At 40.5% G+C, this 19,483-nt stretch overlaps 1 protein-coding gene across 1 annotated transcript in view; it reads right to left on the bottom strand.

Moving 5' to 3' along the window:
- znf385d (zinc finger protein 385D) overlaps positions 1-19,483 on the bottom strand; it is a 63,502-nt gene that overhangs the window by 16,987 nt on the left and 27,032 nt on the right. The window contains exons 3-4 of the mRNA XM_053612235.1: positions 11,881-11,988; positions 3,277-3,442 (exon numbers count right to left, since the gene is read on the bottom strand). Coding sequence (XP_053468210.1) covers positions 3,277-3,442; positions 11,881-11,988 — 274 coding nt within the window. The remainder of the gene's footprint in view (positions 1-3,276; positions 3,443-11,880; positions 11,989-19,483) is intronic.

Genomic DNA, 19,483 nt, shown 5'->3' with positions numbered 1-19,483 from the left:
ATCTCTGTCACCTCTGCGCATTAATATTCATCACCGACTGGCATTCTGACAAACAAATGTGTGCACCGCTGAGGCTGGAGAGGAGAGAAGTGGGGGATCATCTGGCGGGAGGCACGGCTGCTTTTCCCTGCCAGCTGTGTGCCATCCTGTACACCGTGCTCTTCAGAGCTGTGTGCCCTCTTTTGTTTAGAGCCCTTAATAACAGGAACGCTAGCGACGGCTGCAGGTGATAAATGGAGAGAAGCGTTTTGCATGCTGGGAGAACTGTGATCAGCATGCCAAATCTATTATACTGAAGAGAAGAGAAGAGAAGGAATAAAAGGAAAATAAAAGAGTAAAGCACAATAAGTGATAAATGGTAGAAGAAGAAGAAGAAGAAGAAGAAGAAGAAGAAGAAGAAGAAGTTGTTGTTCTGTTGTCCTAACATGGAGAGGAACCTGAGGAACTGATGCTCCACTCCTCCACATCTACTGCTGACTCTCTGTCCCTTCTACAGATCCACACGGCATCAGATTAAACACTTTTCCACTTCGGACTCGAGCTCTGACGAGCAGGATGTTGTTAGTGAAACTCTCCGAGTAATTTACGACCGTGGGTAGATGTCCTCCAGAAACTGCAGGCTAACACCTCTCCCATAAAAATGGCCATCAAACTGTTGCAGGTGTTTGAGCAGAAATAGATGTTGTCAGAGAACGAGATGGACCTCTTAAGCCTGGGCGGGCAGATCAAAAAACACAAAGCGCAGTAAATTTCGGCGCCGGAACGACTTCCAAACATGTGCTACGTGTTGCTAGGTTCCAGAAAAGTGCTTACGCACACAGTTTCAGCCCAGGGAGCTTAGCGTGATCCAGCTGGGGCAAAACTCCAACCTCTGAGTCACGAATAAACCCCGATGTAAAGAAGCCATCTGGGCAGCTTTGTTTAAAGCTGAATTAAGGAATTCTGGATAATGGGGTGGAGGAGCTGGTCCATCCTCACAGTGTGGAGTGTGTTTATAGAGCCCTTTTTTTTTTTTTTTTTACTAAAACTCAGCTCCTGTTGTGATTGCACACAAAATCCAAAGCCATCTTAAGAAGCAAAAAGGATTATGTGGTATTTTTTTTTTTTACGAATAAAGTCATAGGAAATGCTAAGACTGATACCCGTGCCCCACACTATATCAGCGTATTACATTACATAAACAATGGATCGTAAAGTTTATTAAGAATTTGACTTTGTAAATAGTACAGAAGGTACCGTAGTGACCTGATGCCGTCATTAACATCACCATGGAGTCCACCTGTGTGCAATTATAATCAAAGGGTTTCGATATTAATACATCGGTTCCTGGACCAGATTTTTTTTTTTTTAGAGAACATACCTAAACAAACAACATCACGAACATGATTCAGCCATCAAAACAAATCTGGTTTGCTTCCCAGGATTTGGAAAAGTATGAATCAGGGCTTGGTTATAAACAAATGGAAAGAACATGGTGCAAAATGACCAAATACACTGTCCATGCAAATCAGCAACTGTGCAAGGGGATTAGTCAGAGGAGCAACGAAAAGGCTAAGTGTAACGCTCAACGTGGCACTACCACCACCGTGCTTCACTGTGGGAATTCTGCATAGGTGATTTCATATGAGATTCGTATCAATCATGCTACGTCTCCTTCGGTACCTACTCAATTACGCTCTCGAAAATCCTCTAGAGCGTCCGCTTTAAAATCCACCAAGCTTACACGAGAGTCGGTTTAGTAAATCCATTTTAAAGACAGAGAAACTCCAGCCTACAATCACGAAAGGAACAGCTCGGCATGTAACAAAACGCTCAAGAAACTCAAGAGCGCATCATCTGCTTGGAGAAAAGAGCGAGACGGAAAAGTTCTTGCAGCTGGACGAATTTCATGCACATATTCTGTTCACTACTCGCCAACGAATATTCGACTGGCCCAGAACCCTTACATATTGTATTAGGTTGTTTTTATTATTATTTTTATTTTAAAACTCCCCAAGGTATCTGTCATTTGTCAATTCTTATTGCAGTAAACAATGAAAATAAAACCCAGAAACCCTTCCTGTGCTCAGGGCTTCTCCCGGCAAGCAAGTGGAAACAAGAGACAAAACGACTGGCACGGCCAAGAACGCCACCTTTGGGTCTCAGATTCATTTCAGAATCATTGAATTCGAACACTTTCCACCTTGCTACTCTCAGGCCAATCGCAACCACCGTAATTTACACATTGTTCTTAAAAAGGATCTTCGTTTCATTTCCATTTATGTATTACTAAGCAGGAGGCCTAATTTGCCTAGAGGCCTTGGATATTGGATATTGACAAACAAAGTAATAAAACCCTAATAAGGAATTCAAACTGACTGCAGAGCGGTAGACAAGGAAATCATTATGAATCATGGAATCCATTAAAATTAAATAACGCATACACTGATTTAAATGAACTGCCATAAATAAAAGGAAATAAAAAGCTATAGCCGGTCGTGAAATCCAAAAAAACAACCCATATAATACAATACGAAATGATAAAATATACATAATATGTATATAAATTCAAATAACATTCTCGACTTAAAAAAAGAGAGAGATAAAATCTGCAGCGGACTGCCAAAGACATAGCGTTGGGCCTATAACCCTCAACTGCTTGATTAGATCATCTATCACCTGTAAGTCAGTTCAAATTAAAGCGAAGATTCAATTGAATAAAGGTAAATCACGAAATAAAAAAAAACAAGCAAGGAATGAAACAATTGTGGGTGTGCTGTTGAATGTTTTCCAATAACAGCACGAAATTGCGCAGTGTTTTATTCCTCTATACCACAGTTATTTTAAATTAGTGATTCATTTTTTGGTTTATTTATCCATTTATAGGTACATTTAATGTTGCGGAAAATCCGAGAAACAGGTTTATCGCTTATGTTTTCGCAGCCGTGAAGCTTGTTGGAGGATCTTCCGTCGTTTCCATGAAGGAAAACCGTTACCAAGTGCTGACACTGGAGACTCCTTCTAGAAATACTAAATAAACATCTCTTCACAGTAAACTTCGCCGTATTTATGACACCATATTGGTGTTCGGCATAGTTCTGACCAATCAGATGCAAGCATTCGGCAGAGCTGTGGTTCAGTTAGGGTTATTACTGTAACTGGCACCAGACTATGAAGTGTCGAGGAATTTAAGGCAAGGCAGTGTCAAGAATCTAAGGGTTAAGGCAGTTCTTGCCTACCCACTTATATACGAACTAATACAGCAATGAATGTAAACATACACAGTAAGACGCCTACCTTTCCTCTCGGTGGTGCTCGGTGGAGCGGAAGGTGAGAGGATCTTCTCAGGCTCCTTCCTGTTTTCCCTCATTACCGCAGAGCTTTTCTGCTTGCACTTGGGCACATCCAGAGATTTAAGCTTCTTGGCGTGCTTGGTGCCTTTGTAGTGGGACAGCGCTTGGCTCTGAGGAAGAAACAGAACCAAGAAACGGAGAGAGAAAGAGTTAGTAATATCAATCGGTGGCAAAGAATCCGAGAACCACAAACCAACTGTAAGAGTCATGGATGGAAATGTGGACCCGGTCACATCCCGATCCCATCAAAGGAGGCAAACAAAATCCATCTGCTTGGGGGAACAGAGGGGCCGAAGACATCAGGAAACCCTGTCAGAGCCTGGATGTCATTTTAAGTCAGGCCAAATCTGTCTTCAAAGGTTTCAACAGGGTTGAACGCATAAATCTCTCTCTGAGTTGTTTTGGTGATTTTCGGGTTAACGGAAGGGTCACGTTTGAGTGCATGTCGGAACAGAGGATGTGGCAAGGGGAGAACGACAGCATAGTTGCAAGTGCAATATAACACGCCAGTGACAAGGACATACAGTGGCTCCATAGTGGGTGTGGTTACAGTCTCAAAGGGGGTGGAGCTTCTTTCCGATAGCTACGTCAGCCTAACTAAATCGTATTTAAAGATACAACGGTTAAGGGTGGTTTTAGTTTGAGGGGTCGAGTTAATGTTTCATTACTACATTTCTTACAACTTTATTTGGATGAAATCAGGCAAAATCCAATCACAGTGCCAATGTTCATTTGAATTTGTCCGAATTTTTCGAGAAAAGAAAGAAAGCACACAAAAACTTTTAGAATATTTCATCTTAATCTGCAATATGATTGGCCCGCCAGACTTGTATGTGTATATATGTATATATATATATATATGTAATTCTATACAGGAAAAACAAAATTTGATTATAATTTGAACAGACTTTTCAAGCAATATACAGTCATTGAATTGAACAAATGCTGCACCACTTTTTCAAAACCATAATGAGATTAGATATTTATTATAAAATCAATATTCCCAAATGCATTCCTCCCAGTATACAGTACCATAGACTTTGCCTTCACGTAGTGCGAAACGTCGCTGCAATGAATAAGAAGTAATGCGCGTTTCCAGAACCTTCTTCACATTTTCAACCATGATATTATTTTGTAATAAACTAACCTGGACAGGTGACGGGAGGCAGGTCATTTGCATAATAGCTTACATTTATACAGTGAAACTTTCACAGGGAAATAAATACAAATTGAAATATTGTGTCAAAAGTGGTGTAAAGTCTGGCAGGGTACTATATACATATATATATATACGAAACACAAATATTCATTATTAAAAGTCGAGAACGCTTGCTTTGCGACGAAGGACTTCCAATTTGTTTTCCTAAACTGAGCCCTTTGTAGAAATCTTTCCTTCGTTTATTGCACAAACCTCAACTCCGTCAATTTATTCCCCATCCATATAGCAAGGACCCAGGATTATTATTAATACAGTAGCACTGGCACCGTCACAGCCTCCTAACAACAACGAGTGACATCCGGATTCACCTTTCGAGCCAGGATTATTATGATTCGCTTGGACAGGGTCTTATGCCCTTGTTTATCTGAATGTGTTCCTCTGTCCCACTGTCTGTCATTGCCTGCGGCAGAAAAGGAAGGATAAATAAGGATAAATAAGGCCTCTGTCAGTTCGCTGACAAGCCGAGACAGGAGTGTGAAGAGCACTCCCTCTTACCGACTGGCATGCGGATGTCTAAACACGCACACACAAATATTTCACTTACTTATTCTGTCTTCCACTGACACCCAGCTACACATGGCCTCAGACTATATTTTAGTTCTGCATCATGTTTCATGTTCGATTTCAGAGGCACTTGAGAAAACAGTCAGGCTTTTGAGCCAAGCTCTAGCACTGAAGTCCACAGTTCTTGAGCTTTACTCCGATACACCTGCTGATGGGGTGAATGGAGTGCGTTGCAACGGAAAAAACTCAAACCTGGTACTCATTATTTATTACTGTGAGAATACTTTTTTTTTATTTAAATTACTGTACTTTTACAACAAAACCCCATATGAACCGTACACACTTCCGAAGTCCACAACTTTTTAAAATAATTCGTGAGCTGTGACGCTATGTTTACGTTTCTTCCAGCGCGAGTTCAGTTTGCGGTCGACGCTAAGCGTATTAACATCGTCATTGTAGTCGTACTGAAAATCGTTTTCCAGCAATTGACCGACCTATCTGTGGAAAATCATGGTATTCCCAGTAGTTTTATGTAATTATTCTGTCACTACAGCTTTCCATGGGCCATATAACTGCTATGTAAAATGCTAGCTGAATTTTCCCCATGACGTACCACCAGAATTATTTACATAACACTTTAGGGCACAATAATGGTGTCTGCACTCACGTTCACGTTTACTATACACACAATGTATGCTATAAGCAGGCTATGTTTAAAGGCTATGGGAGCATGTCTTTACTCTATTTTTTTTTACAAACAAACGAAAAAAATCCGAGTTTCAATTTTCACAGCTCTGTATTCATGACTTGTGACCCAACGTTAACGTTTCTTACTATGAAAATGCCACTTGCGTTTGATGCTGAGCGTAATAAGAGTGGAATTTTAGTCATGCATGGTCTTTTTTATGGTAATTTACCATCACATCTGAGGAAAATCCAGGTATTCCCGAAAGGTTTTCTCGTCACTACGGCTTTACATTGTCCACATAACAGCGAAACGGTATGTGATCGCTACAAATCGCCGATTTGCGTTGCGATTAAAACCATCTTTGGTATTGAACTCCGACTCACAACCTGCTGTAGACCTCAAACCAAGTACTGCTACATGACTGTTGTAATATCACGCACCGCACCTTGCTTTTCATTCCACCGCAGACTCACAGAGAAAGAAATAAACGTCTGTGAACAGTGAAATTAATGCCTCGGTGAACACAATAAGCTCAAGCGCAAAATGAAAAAATGCTCTGAAATGCAGATGGAAGTGATGGACCTTACAGATTTATGCCTTTTTTGATTTGCGAGTGCGTCTCCTTAGTTGCATATTGTTATGAGAACGCTGATAACGCCGAGAAAAATGTAGTGTCGTACACCTCCATCCTACCATTTATACCAGTCAACTGCAAAGACAGAGATCGGCGTGATGCGAATGGATGATTGGTGTAATTTCAACCGCCATCAATCTTTCATTAAGAGCCCCATATGGAAGAATTGGCCTCGCTGAAGAAGAGAGATTCTTCTTCAGCAAGTCTTTACTAAGTTAAATAATGTCATCAATCAATCAAACAAGAGCTACAGTCCCGGAAGATCTGCATTCAGCAACTAAGAGACGGCGCGTTTGAATTCTCTAATCGGATTTATGTTGTGTTGAATTCTCTAATCTGATTGATTGATTGATTTTTCTATCACGGCACAGCTCAGACGGTTGCGCCAGCTGGATTTAATCGAGACACGAGGTTTATTTTAATATGTCTGCTTTTCTAGGGTAAAAACCCGCTCAACGGAACGTGGCCTGATAATAAACCGCTAAAAAACATGCTATTTTTTAACAAAGAAAAAATGGTTCATCGTTGACACGGTGATGTTTACTATAAGAAGGCATTTGTTTATGGTTATGGAAGAAGTCTCCAGTGTCAGTCAGTTTTCCACCGGTCTTCAGGATGGACGATTTTGAGCTTTCCGGTTTCTCAGTAACATGACAAGGTGCTTTGCTTTCGTGTTCAGCACTGAATTTATTTGAGATGTCACACTCCATAGTAGTGGTTAATGGTTGATATGAAAGTAGACACTCAGGGCTTTAAGAATTTGCATTTGTTTTTTTTTTTGTTTTTTTATATCCTACTAGGTTTAATGTTATCATTTTATTGGGGCAGTTGTGTACAGTGTTTTACTATAAAAATAATAATAATAATTAAAAAAAAGCATTAGTTGTGTTGTCTGTTTTTATCTCTGTATCAATATTATTGCGAAGAGGTGTGAAGAGGCTCACAGAGTCATGATACTCTACACACAGAAACCCAACCGTGTCCTGACTAATCTTATAACAGACTTGCAGCGATAAAATAATTCATTTGAGAACGTCCCATAAGTCGATTTCCATTCCGACAGCGGAATTCTTTTTCTATAAGAGCAAGCGTTTTATTCCTTAATTATACTGTACCACAGCGCTGTTGAATTCTCTAATCTGATTAGTCAGAAGGTGTTGATTAATTGATCCGTTTTCCACACCGCATTTGCTCGAATAACGGCATTATTTCAGTGGACGATGTCCCAGAAAGTTCCGATATCTCGACGACTACTTCTTTGCTCATAACTTTTTGAATCCTGAAATGTCATGAAAGTCAGATATCATTTCCAAATGAATTGAAATGAGCCAGCCGGCGCCCGACGTCTATCCCTGAACTAAAACGCTCAGAGACCTATTTAATTTTTGAAAAATGTGAAGGGGGAAAAAAAAAAAAACCCCCAGGTAAAAGGATGGAGGTGGTTTTGATGAGAACAGGCTTCCTCACGGTGCTGCTGTGATTCAAATGCAAAATCTCCTCCAGGCTTTTCACTGCCAAGCTGCAGTGTCATGAATGATGGAAAAACAGAAATGACTCTCACAGTCCCTGATCGCCCTCCGATAGATATAATAACTCAGCGAGTCACAATAGATAGCTGTCTTAATGGAGGGAAATGGTGGAAATGGTATTTTTAATGTGAAGTTCTTCTGGATTAAAGACCTCAGGTGAAATGATATAACACAGAAGGAATGGCTCATGAATTAAGAACAATACCAAAGAAAAAGAAAGGCGGGGGGGGGAAGACGGGAGACGACGACGCTCCATACATATGGCTTTGGGAGGTTTGAGTTTTTGCCATGGCACAGATTTCTGTTTCAGCAGACCCTGCCTTTTTTGGTAATACCTTCTCTGAAAGAGCTCACAAACATCAGTTAGTTTTTCTAATAATAAGATGATGTATGATGTTGAAGCCCAAGGGGGAAAAGGTGGAATTAGCTACAATGTGTGTGCAGTGCACTCATCGGTTTTGTATGCCAACCCTGCTAGCCATTTTTGCATTTATTCATTTGGCAGATGCTTTTATCCAAAGCAGGCGGTGTATGATTAGATCCAGCTGAGCAACTGAGGGTTAAAGGAATATTCCGCAAAAAAACCAACAACAACTACATTTTCACAACTTCTTCCTTTTTCCAAGGCTCATTTGGTTTGCTTCCGTAGTTAGCACTGGAAGTACGAGGCTAATTCTGAAAAGATGGTTTGTAAATCCAGTGCTTCAGTGATGTCACACAGATGTGTCGATGTGGTCTAGAACAAACATGAACAAAACGTCACTTACTTAAGTCAAGGATGGAATTAAACACTCTGGGACATGTTGTTATAGGAACACGATCAATGATGGAATGATGTTATGTGGCCCGAGGCAAAGAGGATCTACTGTTATCACCTCTAGGTTTTCCAATAATTTTCCAAGAACAGTACGTCCTGAAGTGTTTTAATGCCCTTACATGACAGCAACTTTTAACACTAAACATTTTCACTTATTAAAGAAAGACGTCTTACGTTTGTTTTTGTTTTTTTTTGTTTTTTTACATTTTATCCATTTATACTTACACTTTATGTTGTGGACCATCTGCAATACGAGTCATTTCCTGTTATCACTTACGTCATTACAGCTATAAACAGTCATTCCTATTGTAGTTAATAAGACTAAAATCTTAGCTTGACATGTTAGCCAGAAACCACAAAGTATAAACTCTTCAACACGTCAAGTGCCTTGAAGACTTTCCGGTGGCGGAAAACTGTTCCAAAGCACTGACACTGGAGACTCCTTCCGAAAATGGTAAATAAACCTCCTTATCGAGAACTTTTTGTTGTTAAATAACAACAGGGTTTTTTTTTTTTTTTTTTAAAAACAAAACAACTGTTTATTATTAGACTTAAATTATGTGGAGCCATACAAGTCCCTGTGAATGAGCTGTTCCTACAGAAATGAGTTTTATGTCTGACGGGAACAAAGCACTGACACTGGAAACTACTTTGATAAATTCTAAATAAATGTCGTCTCACGAGTGCATTCATATACATTTTGCAGCTGGAGCTACTGTCAGAGTTCAACACTTTCTGACCAATCAAATTTGAGAAAAAAAATTAAAAAATAAATAAATCAAGAAGTCTGATTTCAGTACTAAGAACTCAAATATTCCTTAATCCAAAACAGTTATACTCAGTATACTCAGTTGATCCTGAGGAATTCTTGTATGAAGCTAAAATGTCGAAATATTTTGTTTACACACCATCTTCAAACTGGTGATTTAAAAAAAAAAAGTCTCTCCAGCATACATTTATTTCAAGCAAATCAGAGCTACACTGCCTGAAATTTCATATATAATAACAAACGGATGAAGAAATTGAACCATTAAACACTACGCTCTATAGTCCTCCGAAATATATTATTACTTCAAATGCACACCTGCTGAATAATGTCCCCCCAAATTGCAAAGTCTGTCTGCGTCTTAGGTGAGGAAAATCTAAAACGAGCACGACAGCCGGACTTCATTTCCAAAGTCGGTGCTTACCGTCTGCCCCTGAACTAAAGCACTCAGCAGAGGCCCATTTAATTTGGGAGGAATGTGAGGAATAAAAATTCTGCTGAGTTCAGACCCACTTCAAACATGTGAAGGAAACCATTTTCTCAAACTGTTTGGATGCCGTACATTTAATTCCCGTTGGAGTCTCGAGCAGTGGGGTTTACGCACAGGTAGTAAACATCAGCCATTCTGTTGGGTCAGTACTGGGCCACCAGGCCTGACAGACTTTCAGCTACCTTTAAATCCATCTTGCCAACGTTGGCCCAATGTTAACCTAACATTGGCAGGACTTCTTTGCCAAGGTTGGCCCAAGACCAGCATAACGTTGTATAGCCAACGTGGCCACCCAAAATAAATGATGGGCCAACATTGGTTTGGTTCCTGGGCTGTAACACCTGCTCTAACACCTAGCTAACATTGTCTTGATACACTAGGTGCTTAACTAGCTAATTAATCTGCTACGCTACCCGAGAGTGTATTGCTGCATTCAGATTGCCCCGAAAGAGCAAAGTCAGAGCTCAGAATTATGATATTTCCGATGTACTAACTGTGACGAGCGACCAAAATCCATATGTCTGTTCGTCCTGGACGCCTGGACTGACGAGGAACAGAGCTAACACTACATTCAGGACGGGATTGGTGACGAGCATCGAATATAAACAGCTCACTCGTCAATGGTAAGTGTAATTCCAGTGTAAGACTTTTCTTAGTAACGTACCAACACATCTGACGGGAAAAAGTTGATATTGCTAAAAGTTTTCTCTTGTTTTCTTCTGTTGGACGCAATGCCATTATGTTGTCTGAGTTAACAAGGACGTAATAGCTAGCTAAATCTGAAGCCTACGTCATTAGCTAGCATTTTCCATCCATCCATCCATCCATCCATTTTCTATAACGCTTATCCTTCTCAGGGTCACGGGGAAACCTGGAGCCTATCCCAGGGAGCATCGGGTACAAGGCGGGGTACACCCTGGACAGGGTGCCAATCCATCGCAGGGCACAATCACATACACACTCACACACCCATTCATACACTACGGACACTTTAGACATGCCAATCAGCCTACCATGCATGTATTTGGACTTGGGGGAGGAAACCGGAGTACCCGGAGGAAACCCCCGCAGCACGGGGAGAACATGCAAACAGGGCCACGGTGGGAATCGAACCCCCGACCCTGGAGGTGTGAGGCGAACGTGCTAACCACTTAAACCACGTAAACATTTTTATATAATTATGAAAAAAAAGTGGGTATGCCTTGGGAGTATGTGGGTTTCCACCAGGTTCTCCAGTTTCCTCCCACCTTATAAAACCATGCCATGTGGATGTGCTATGCTAAATTGCCTGTAGGTATGAATTAGTGTGGGAAAGTACTATACAGCATGTGTGCATGATGGATTAGATCTCATCCTGGGTGTATTCCAGCCTCACGCCCAGTGCTCCTGGGATAGGCTCCAGATCCACCATGACCCTGACAACAATACACCGCTTACTGAAAACAAACAAATGAATCTAATGGTTTCCATTATGTAATGGACCTTAATGAGAATTAGATTCATTCATTCCATTAGATTCCTTAAGGTTCGCATTAGGGATATTTTTGTTATTCTTCAATACCACCACAACCCAATAGGTTTTTCTTTCATGGATAGTTAACTACTATCAGAATAAAGAGGCACAAGCCATCATGAACTATCAGGAACAAACACGTTTAAGCCACCAGAAACACGTTAAACACCTAGAGGAACCATTCAAATCTCCACTGGTTCACTTTGATTCACTTTCTTGAATCAAATCGCACAGAATGTGTTTTTTTTTTTTTGTCAAACATAAATCATAAAAACTGTGTTAAGTTTTGAACAAACCAAATAAAAGAACAGATTCCTAGAGGACTCGAGGAATTCCTAGGAATTTTGGCCCCTATTGAATGTGAGTCTGGTGGATCGGTCTTTCTTACCTGTGAATTAAATCGTATTTGGCACACGTTGCAGGAGACGTGTTTCCTTTTAGACAAAGGGGTGATGCCAAATGTGTGATGGAGGACTGCTTTCTGAACCGGGTCCATCTGTGGGCGGCAGAGAGCGAGAGAGAGAGAGAGAGAGAGAGAGAGAGAGAGAGAGTTAATTAACATCACAGCAGCAGATACTCATTCAGCAGAGAGATAAAAATGGGCTTGGGGGCTTCTTGACAGAAAAACAGCTGTGTGGAGTGTGAAAGTATATTTGGCTGGAGAACATTATGTGTCCTGATGCCACCTTAGAGTTGGCATTCCACTGTTTGTCATGAGCCCAAAACAAAATGCTACACCTTGGCTCCAAGAGTTCTGTGTGAAACAAACCAAATAAACAAGCCAAAAAAAAAAGAGAGAGAAAAATACCTCATTGTTGATATCTGTTGTGTGTAACTAATACTTCATTTAACATTTAAAGTTTAATATTTATCTAAGGAGTCTCTAGTGTCAGAGGTTTGTAACAGCCTATACGTTTTCCTGCATGGGAGAGTCATCAGCATAGAGGACTTCTCTGGTTTCTGAATAACATGAGAAGCTGTATCTTTTTGCCTTCTTAAGTTCAAGAGAAAAAAACGCAGATTGGTGAGGGAACAAGAGTTTATAGCTGCTATAATGTAAGCGGTAACAGAAACTAACTTGTCTGGCATACAGTGCCCTCTACTAATATTGGCACCCTTGGTAAATATGAGCAAAGGCAGCTGTGAGAAGGCTGTCTTTATTGTTGAACTTTTTGATCTTTTGCTCAAAAAATTGGCAAAAATACTCTGCTCTCATAGATATGGATAGATGGATTCATAGAATTTGAGATGGACTTTCATTAGTTGTTAGCACCATTAGACTCGTATTCAGTGCAACACTAAAGAAGCGAATATCCAACACCAAACATCTCTTGGTTTATCCACTACATTTGGCTTAAGGAGGAAATTATATGAATTTGATTTGTCATTACACCGTTTCTTTATGTCCCCCGGCTTGTTATTGGATTCTATTCCGCTTTGGGTAAAAGTGTCTGCTGAATGAATAAATGTGAAACATCATCATGTACTGCAGGCATATTCCATTTCATAAGTAATATAGAATCATTTATTCGTTTCATATCACGTCTCATCCTGAATGAAAGTGCACCTGGCCACTCAGCGAGAGCCGTTCGGGTTTTAATGGGAAACTGAAACACTCCGCAGGTGCCTGTTTGCGGTGATAAGCTTCCACCGTGCGAGACGAAATGGTGGTGATGTTCTCACTCATTGCTCCCACTGCTGCAAACTGCAATTGTCCTGCTTGTAATTTTGGCCTTTAACGTCGTTCAGCCCCCTTCCTTAATCTTGTCAGATGTGATCATGGAGGCAGGAGGTCGAGCTTGTCCTGTCCTAATGTGAACGCTACGGATTAGAGGATTGATCATTTTACAACATTAAGGGGAAAATCCTCCCCGAACAAACTGCATGCTGATATTTTTAATTAACAGGCGAGCGTCAGTGGCGTCCAAGATCCGCTGTTGTTCGGTGTTGACATTTTTTAAATTGAAACTTCTTTTCATTTTGGTTAATGGTTTCCTACATTACCCAGAACGCCGTTCAACTACCTCCTGATAGCGATGCAGTGGGATTTAGCCTTCACTTCGTCTCTATATAAAGAGAGTGATGCAGCAGTGCTTTAGTCCTTTACTATGTCCAGTGATATCACCTCCTATCTCCATCTGGACACTCTGCTCAAACAGATCAGCTTCCAAAGCCGCAACTTTCAAGCTCCTCCAATGCCAGATCGCAATTTAGCCGAGCCAATATACTCAGCACGTATGCTGTAGCTGCATTGCATTCTGGAACTTGGTATCCAGTGCACCATTACATCAATGTCTCCACTACGTCTATGTTTGATTTCTCATGAATATGACTCTGGATGTTGCTGGAAAATGGTGAGTGAGAAGAGAAGCTACATCTCTTTGGTTTTTAGCAGCTAATAGTAAAATCCAACTGTTATTCCTTTGGGTTTGAAATTGCTTGTTTTTCCTTTGTAACAACAGCTTCTCACAGGAAAGTATGAAAATGAAAACATAGTACCATCCAACAAATTAGTGCCAAAAACAAACATTTTAAACGAAACATATTTAATGTGTTTCAAGGTTAAGCTTCATCCAGGTACGTTTAAAAATGCACTCCTTTCAAGGCACAAGCGAAAGCTCGCTGTCAGGGGAGCAAACCAGATGGTGCTGAAGCCGTGTGGATCGCTATCGAATTGATTAATCAGTTTCAGTTGGGGAACAGCATTAATACGATGCTAAAAGCAGCTCATATTGGAACCATATGGATTTCTGTGAAACAAGCTACAGACTCTCAAAAAGGGTTACATGATATAAGAGCCACATAAATCCCCAGCACGGCTTCAAACGATTCAGAGAGAGAATGGTAAATCTGTGGAGGAGGAGTATCAGGAAGGACCACAGACCAGACACGTTCTGAGAAACAGGAATTATCTCAAGAAGGAGAAATTAATATGGATGGAGCGAGGGAGAGAAAAGCCAAAAATAAAAGAGAGATGGAGAGAGAGTGAGATGAATAGATGGAGTTAAGGTGAGAGAGAAAAGGAACATCTGTAAGAAGCGAGAGCGTGAGAACGTCTGTGTATCCCGAGGTTAACCCTAAACATTTCATGCCAAAAAAAAAAAAACGGTTTATTTAATAATTTTTTTTCAGAGAGTGCATATCAAATGTCTCGGGTTACGTTTACTTAGAAATGAATGATGATTTGTTTACTATACAACTATGTGTTTTTCAATGTCAAGGAAACGCCTAAATTGCCTAGGAACATCTGCTCAGCATTCATCTCATTAAAAATCTTCCTACCATCAAAAATAGTAAGCCAGCTAGCTAGCTAACTGATAGTTAGCTAGCAGGTTAATATGAGTAGGATTTCACTCATAACTGAGCCTCCTACTTAACAACCAGGATTTCATATCTCATGAACCCTACACGGAAAGATAACATACTAGTAAACTGGCACACGTGTCACGGAGAAATTCCTGATTTCTGAGTCTGGATCATCTTTTCTGTGATTTAAGCTAACAAGCCTAGTAAAACTGTGGCCAAAAGTTTTTCAAACACCATGATAGAGCCAAAGCCATGAAGGCAAACCAAGAAATATGGAGGCAGCATAAGCTAGCAACTTATTACATTAGCGACTGTATTGTTTATTCCTTATATGGGCAATGTAAAGGTGTAGCGACAATGAAAACAAGATAAATCCATTCAGAATATTCACATTTTCCTCAGTCGTGTCAGTAAAGTGCTAAGAAAATCATTCCGTGACACCGTAATTACACTTAGCGTTGAACACAAACTGAACTTGCATGGGTTCTACCATACGGACGAACATCAACGCTGGGTCATAATTCATTAACTTGAGACTGTCAGAAAACGTTGGGTCGTTCATACGGAACCTTCTTGCAAATCCGCTGAACACGACGGCATCTAGACAAAGCATACGCCTACCATAAATAAACTGCGGAAATCGAGCAGAACCTGAGCTCTCCTTTACAGCACGGCAAATAAATTGGCAGGTGGAAATTAAAACCTACGATCATGAAAGTTATTATGCGTATAAATAATGTCAAGCATGGGTTCCATGGGTGGAAAGTTCAGAAATTAATCCATTTAATCGCTGCGCATATTAAGTAATGGGGCTAATACTGGAATAGTTGGATTATGTTCATGAAATTAAAACATTTTTTTTTTATTTTTTTGAAATCCCAGGCTGCAAAGAGTTGCTACCCCTGCTCTAGGAGAACAAATCCAAAATGAAAGAAGGTGTAAATATTGCAAATGAAGGTTAAACAAATCTTATGCAATCACTCGGTGTGCAATTAACTATTTTTAATAGATCCGAGTAATAAAAGAACCCTGCCTCAGGCAACTCTGCGGTTTTATTTCCAGCCACTCAACCTGAAGGCTGTCTTTCCAGGTCAGAAGGAACCTGAGCTGAAGCACAAGGGACCGCATTAATCAGCGTTAACCTTCTAATGTAACGGATGTGAAATACAAAGCTAGTTTAGGAACATATAGCATTATACATGGACCAGTGAAGGTCTTGATTTTTCACTGATTTTTCTACACAGAATGCAATGACAAGTATTTTTTTACTTGTATGAGGTACGAAACGAAAACGCTGACAGATAAACAGCACTGTAGAGAATTCTAGTCGGTTGTATCTTTAGAGTCAAGGACTGAGAGGAATGAAAAGTATCACGATTACCCTTTACCACTATGCAACTGGTAAACACTGAAAAAAAAAAACCCATTCAAATAGCAATTTGCAGAACACCTGAACTCCTGCAGTTCCTCAGCTACTTCAGTTCTCAACCAGAAGCCCTATAGAACTTTCTGGAAAGCTTTCTGTCTAATGTGACTGAGTAAGAGTATCGGTCACATTAACCGTCATTCATCATCAGGAAACTATTGTTTACAGTTGACAACAGTAGTCACCGTATAACGTTGATCAGATTTATTGATTTTTCTGAGTTTGCTACGGTCGAGACGTTTGCTGGACACGGTATCAGAATCCACTGCGAAGCCGTGAGTCAAAATGGAGTCTTTTAATCGTCGTTTCATTATATAATTCTTCGTTTGATTACAATTCACGTATGATTTTCCAGGAAGAACAAAAATTATTCCTCGATAATGAGAGAGAACGGTAAAAACGTGTGCCATGAAAGTACAAGACCCCAGCAGGGATATGCTGCCCTATGCACTGCACGTGTTCTGCGTACACAGCGTCCATGGCGCTCCAGGTCTATAAATAAAAGCAGATTTCTTTCGTGGATTTCAGGCCAGATTGCACAGAAATGTGGTCAAAATATGGTTTTATTTTGGAGCTCACTAAGGCACTGTTTCGCTCAGGCTACTGGAGCCTTCAGACCATTCAGTTACAACTGACGTCATACGCCTTGTAGATTCTGCAAAACGTTAATAATAATAATAAAAAAGAGGGATCAAAATAAAGGATCATATTTTGTTCAAAGATCTTTATTTCATTTAGTACTGCCATTCAGAAACTAAATAAGATATCTACCGGATTCACATAAGATGTTTCTCAGAAGACATAATAATAACAATTTACACCGATCACCCTGTTCAAAAGTTTACACCCCCCTGGCTCTTAATGTATCGTATTGCCTTCTTGAGCATCAGTGAATGTTTGCACCGTTTGTAATAGTTGCATACGAGTCCTTCGGTTGTCCTCGGTGTGAAAAGATGGATCGCAACATCATATAGGCACTGTTAGAAAGGGGTCAAATATGCAAAAGATCCTGGAAAAGTAAAGAACGTGTAGGACCTGGAGGATTTTTCTGAAGAACAGTGGGCAGTTTAACGGCTCGGCTCAGGACAAACAAGGGACTCATGAAGAACTCTCACAAACATCCAGGTAACAACACAGTATTAAGAATCGAGCGTGTGTAAACTTTTGAACCGGTTCATTTGTGTAAATTCAGTTATTATTGTGTCTTGTGAACTATATTTAAACATCTGTTATGTGAAATAGCTTGTTCAGGGTGGTACTAAATGAAAAAGCCAAAGTGTATGTAAACTTACTCAACTGTACATGCCTACTAAACCATGAATGTTAAGGAAAGTTTAGTCAACTGCCATTAAATTTATTATAGTATCATGTCTTGTATATTACTACTGAAGTTGTCCATTTTGCGAGTGGATAAATATAAATATAGGAATGGAAATTTGGGGCTAAATTTGAAGTCTCACTTAGCCCTAGTCTGAACAAAACAACATGGAGAACAGTTCCTCTTCCAAATTCTCCCTTCTAGAACCAACTTCATTGCTACTTCAAAGCTGAACTAAATCAGTAACGTGTTTCACTCTTCTCCCCTACTGAGGTTTGGCTCCGTAATGCCAAAGTTTTACGAAGCTGACGCATCTCAGCAGGACCACCGCGGCAACGTCGTCAATTTCGTTCGTGACTGAAGCCCCGTTCCCCTCTGTCAGATTGCCGATGAAAAATAATCAGCCTCCCTGCTGCTACCAGTCATCAGAACCGGAGTGCATTTTGACGCACGGTTTCTTTATCCAAAAGTAACCGCGTCTATCTTCACCGACGTGAACTTTCCTCGACTCTTTAGAGTCTCGTCTCGTCCGGGGTAACGCAGCCGTTCTTTATCCTGTCAGAGAAAGGCTGCTGCGCGACAGAGTGGATCAGAAATGACAGGAGAGTTCATCACTCGTCCCGTCAACGGTGAGAAGAGAGGACAGGAGTTGGACAGAAATCAAACAGGAAGTGGACAGGAATGAAGGCAATGACAGCAAGGACAGGGGGCGTTATAAATAAACGTCAAAACCTGCTATCGTGCCATTCAGGGTGACACGTCGTCTAAGGCAATGTCCCTGATTGTCCCTTAAATGCAAAAAGCTGCCCACAAGGCCAAGGAGATATCTTTCTTTGCCACGCTTTCTTAAGGGCTTTTTGCTTGGAAAATGGGTTTCCAAAAGGCACTGAAGACTGAAGAACCCTTTTTACCGTTCTAGATCTGGATGTTTTTACACTTTACTGAATGAACCACTCGACTAAACCTGCAAAATTTCTCAAATGGTGTAGCATTTACACGAGACCCAAGGGAAGTAGGTCACCTCATAAACACTCTGAAGGCTGAATACAACACTGTTCAACACCATGCACACTTATCATTTACCAAAGTGGAATAAACGACCTGTCACATGTAATACGGGCCACTATGTTTCGTCCAATTACGTAGCTCGCATGCATGGGATGAAATCGGCGCACCTATTGATTTTGAACAACCGAAATTTGCATTTCAGATCCACGGAGAAGCATCTGCAGGGCCCGAATGACGAAGCGCGTCGGTTCGCACAGGTTCGTGCAGGGCTGCGTGACTACTAAAGTTTATTGCTAATCAAAGAGTAATTACAAAAACTTGCCTCTTCCACAGTTAAAGCAAAAAACGGATTCAGGGCACCGGTATTTCATGCAATTTTATTCCTGTACTTAAATCCTGATAAACAACAGAAACGTGCACATCAAAGCACACATGAGGTAACAACAAAAGACAGGCTACAAATTGCATTTCCAGCTTCAGCGCTTCTTTGCGCTACACTGTTAACAACAAAGATAAATAAATGTGCAAAATATTCAATCTTTATGTCATATTACATTTATTTTAAAACTGTTAAGACCCTTACTCTTAACCCGAGGAGATGTATCAGGCCTGAAGCCAATGGGGAGCAAACAACAACAAAAAAGAAATTCACAGGAGCAGGCGCTTTAACTCTCACGCAGGTGGAAACGGTATATATGAAGGACGAAGAAAGGGACGAAATGCCACGTGATTAACTTTCAGGTATAAACTGGTGTAAACTGGGATTTACTCAATCATTCATTCATTATATCAGCTTTAGTAACAGCTTTATTAAGGTGCTAGGATTCAAACTGCGAGTTTATTTTTAAATCTGGGAATACTAAAGTGATCGGAAAAATACTGCAGGCGAGTACAGATAAAAATAACTGCAGGATTAGTCAGAATTTTCTTCAT

The sequence above is a fragment of the Ictalurus furcatus genome, chromosome 23 (genome assembly GCF_023375685.1).
Source record: "Ictalurus furcatus strain D&B chromosome 23, Billie_1.0, whole genome shotgun sequence".
Taxonomy (NCBI): Eukaryota; Metazoa; Chordata; class Actinopteri; order Siluriformes; family Ictaluridae; genus Ictalurus; species Ictalurus furcatus.
Note: the sequence above shows the minus strand (reverse complement) of the source record. Positions and strands in the feature narration are given on the sequence as shown.